Source organism: Mesitornis unicolor, unplaced genomic scaffold, assembly GCF_000695765.1.
Source record: "Mesitornis unicolor isolate BGI_N332 unplaced genomic scaffold, ASM69576v1 scaffold28880, whole genome shotgun sequence".
Classification (NCBI taxonomy): Eukaryota; Metazoa; Chordata; class Aves; order Mesitornithiformes; family Mesitornithidae; genus Mesitornis; species Mesitornis unicolor.
The window spans coordinates 1-2,465 of record NW_010158035.1 but is presented as its reverse complement, the minus strand read 5'-3'; the positions used below and the strand labels follow the sequence as shown (position 1 = coordinate 2,465).

Sequence of the window (2,465 nt, the reverse complement as noted above, 5' to 3'; positions counted from 1 at the left end):
CCGCGCGATGCTGCGGGTGCTTTGCGAGGGTTTTTTGAATCCGGGGTGGTTTGTTTTTTTTTTCCTGGGGTTTTGGGACTGCTGGGGAAAGCTGGAGAGGAACCGCAGCACCGACTGCCAACCAGCCCGGACCTGTCGGGAGCTGCTGTGGCCCGAGGGGGGGAGGGGGGGGGGTGGCCAAACCTCGTCCTTCCCAGCCGGCACCGCAGGCGGAGGAGCCAGGAAACCCCTGCTCCCCTGCGGCTCCAGGCAAACCTGGGGGGCTCCGGGTGACCTCCTCCCCTGCACCCCCCCAGAGTGGGCTCCTCCACACCCCAAAAGGGCTTTTTTGCTTTCTTTTTTTGCTTTGTGTGGACCTTGTGTATCTCTGTCCGGTTCCTCACACCGATTTTATCTCCCCATACCCCAAGCATTGCCCAGGGCAGCTCGTGCCCACCTACAAACTGGGCTTAGGGAATCTCAGGCGTTTTGGGCTCTACACATGCACTGACCCTCTCCCCTCACCAGCACAGGCCCATTTCGGGGACGACGGCCCCGTACGTTGCTCGGAGGCGGCGCTGAGCTGTTTTGCTTGGGTTTTTCCAAAATATGCCTGTGGGGGCTGAGCTGCACCATGGAAAATCCCACAGAGCCAGAGCAAGGCATGAGTCACCCCGTGATCTTAGCTCAAAACCCTGCCGGTGCACCAGAAAAAGGCCAAAAAGAAGCTTTTTTCCTTAGGGAAATCTTTTATTGCGAGCCCGGTGGCGATGCCGTGGGCATTGGGGTCACTTCTTGCGGGGCTGCCTGGCGGGGCCGTCCTTGAAGAACTCGTTGAAGCCCATGGCGACGCAGGCCAGGAAGCAGGCGTACTCCTTGAAGTCCACCTCGCAGTCCTTGTTGTGGTCCAGGTCGTTCATGAGCCGCTTGAACTCCGCCTCGTCCATTTGCTTCTGCAAAGGGGGAGAGCGCGGCGGGGGGCAGCAGTTTTGGGGTGTATGGGTGAGCACCCCATGTGGATGGACTGGCCCTGCCACTCACAAGGGAGGATATGAAGAGCCCGGGCTTCCCTCCCCTGCCTTCAAGGAAGGTTTTCTCTTTGCTTTTGGAGGGAGGTGGCCTTTAGAGGCTCAGGTGCATTACCTGCGGTGTTGGGCATGCAAATAATATCTCTCAGTCATGAGATTTCGCTAAAAAAAAAGTCACCTCCCAATTAAAACCACAATCCAGAAGGAAAACGGAGGGGAAAGGATTAAAAAAAATTGAAATTGGAGCACGATTTTCTTTGCCAGTCAAGATATTTCTGTGGGTGTCAGGAAGCCAAGTTTCCTCTTGGTCTGAGCATGCTCCAGCTCGGGTCCCCCTGGCCTGCCCTGGAGCACGAGGTCTCGGTGAGCTGCATCCGTGCTGCATCCTTTGAGGAAACTGAGACCCCCTCAGCTCACCCCGCTTTGCAAGGCATGGGAAGACCCCAGGCTGGTTTGCCCCTACGACGCCTCCCACCCGCGCCAAGGCACCTTGGAGGGACTCAAAGGGATGTGTCCCTATGTCCCCATGGCCACTTACACTCCCAAAGACAGGCAGCTCCCTGCTGAGCAGCTCCTTCAGCTCCGCTTTGCTGAGCTTGTACTTGTCCCCCTCCTTCCCCGAGTACTTGTGGAAGGTGGAGACCATCACGGCCAGCGCCTGCTCCAGGGGACATGCCATCGCCAGCTCCCTGGGGACAGAGCAGCGGGGATGGGGTCAGGGTAGGCTCGGGGGGCCCCGGGGGGGCCATTTCCCATCCCCCGTCCCTGATCCCCCATCCCCCGTCCATGATGGGGGCATCAGCAACCCCGATGCCTCCCGGGGGGGTGTTTTAGGATGCAGCGATCGCACTCGGGGAAGGGGAGCGGGCACTCACCGGGGTCCGTGCGGATCAAGCAGCAGCGAGGAGCGGGGATGCTGCAACTGGGGTGCGAGGGGCATTTATAGCCTGGCTGGGGCGGCGCTGCCCCACGCAGCCCCCTCGCCTCCAGGCTTTCCCAACGGCTCCACACAGGCGGTTTCGCCCGCGCCCCATTTTTGGCTAACGAACTGTGTGATCCCATTAATGGGAGGTGGGGGGGTTTGGGTGCTGCTGGGAGGAGCTGCTGGGGAGTCTGGGGTCCAAGGCGTGAGTCGAGGGATGGGCACAGGGACTGGGAAGGACCGGGGCATCACTGGGGCTCCCCGGAGAAATCCAACGTTTCAGTCTGGCGATTGCAGAGGAAACGCATCCCCAGAGGTTTGGTGGCTGGGGAGGGCCGTGGGGAACACAGATTCGGGGCGTTTTCCGAAATCTTGCAAATCTTGCGCCACACGGGACCTCGAAGCTGGGGCGATGCCAGGGCTGGGCTGCAGCTGGCGCGGGGCGCCCGGAGCTGTTCCTGTCAGGGAGTGTGGGCTCGAGTTCCCTAAATTGGAGCCAGCTGCGGAGCCTGGAGTCCCCATCCCTGTCCCCCTCC

At 60.6% G+C, this 2,465-nt stretch overlaps 1 protein-coding gene across 2 annotated transcripts; it reads right to left on the bottom strand.

Moving 5' to 3' along the window:
* Window positions 1–767: 767 nt before the first annotated feature.
* LOC104538921 (protein S100-A4-like) lies at window positions 768–1,686 on the bottom strand. 2 transcript variants are annotated; one of them, XM_010182297.1, is made up of 2 exons: window positions 1,546–1,686; window positions 768–932 (listed from the first exon to the last, which is right to left on the bottom strand). In XM_010182297.1, the coding sequence occupies exons 1-2, from the start codon at window positions 1,684–1,686 to the stop codon at window positions 768–770; spliced, it is 306 nt and encodes a 101-aa protein (XP_010180599.1). The 2 variants fall into 2 exon arrangements, with proteins under 2 accessions (XP_010180599.1, XP_010180606.1); XM_010182304.1 differs by having other exon boundaries at window positions 768–929.
* Window positions 1,687–2,465: the final 779 nt, after the last annotated feature.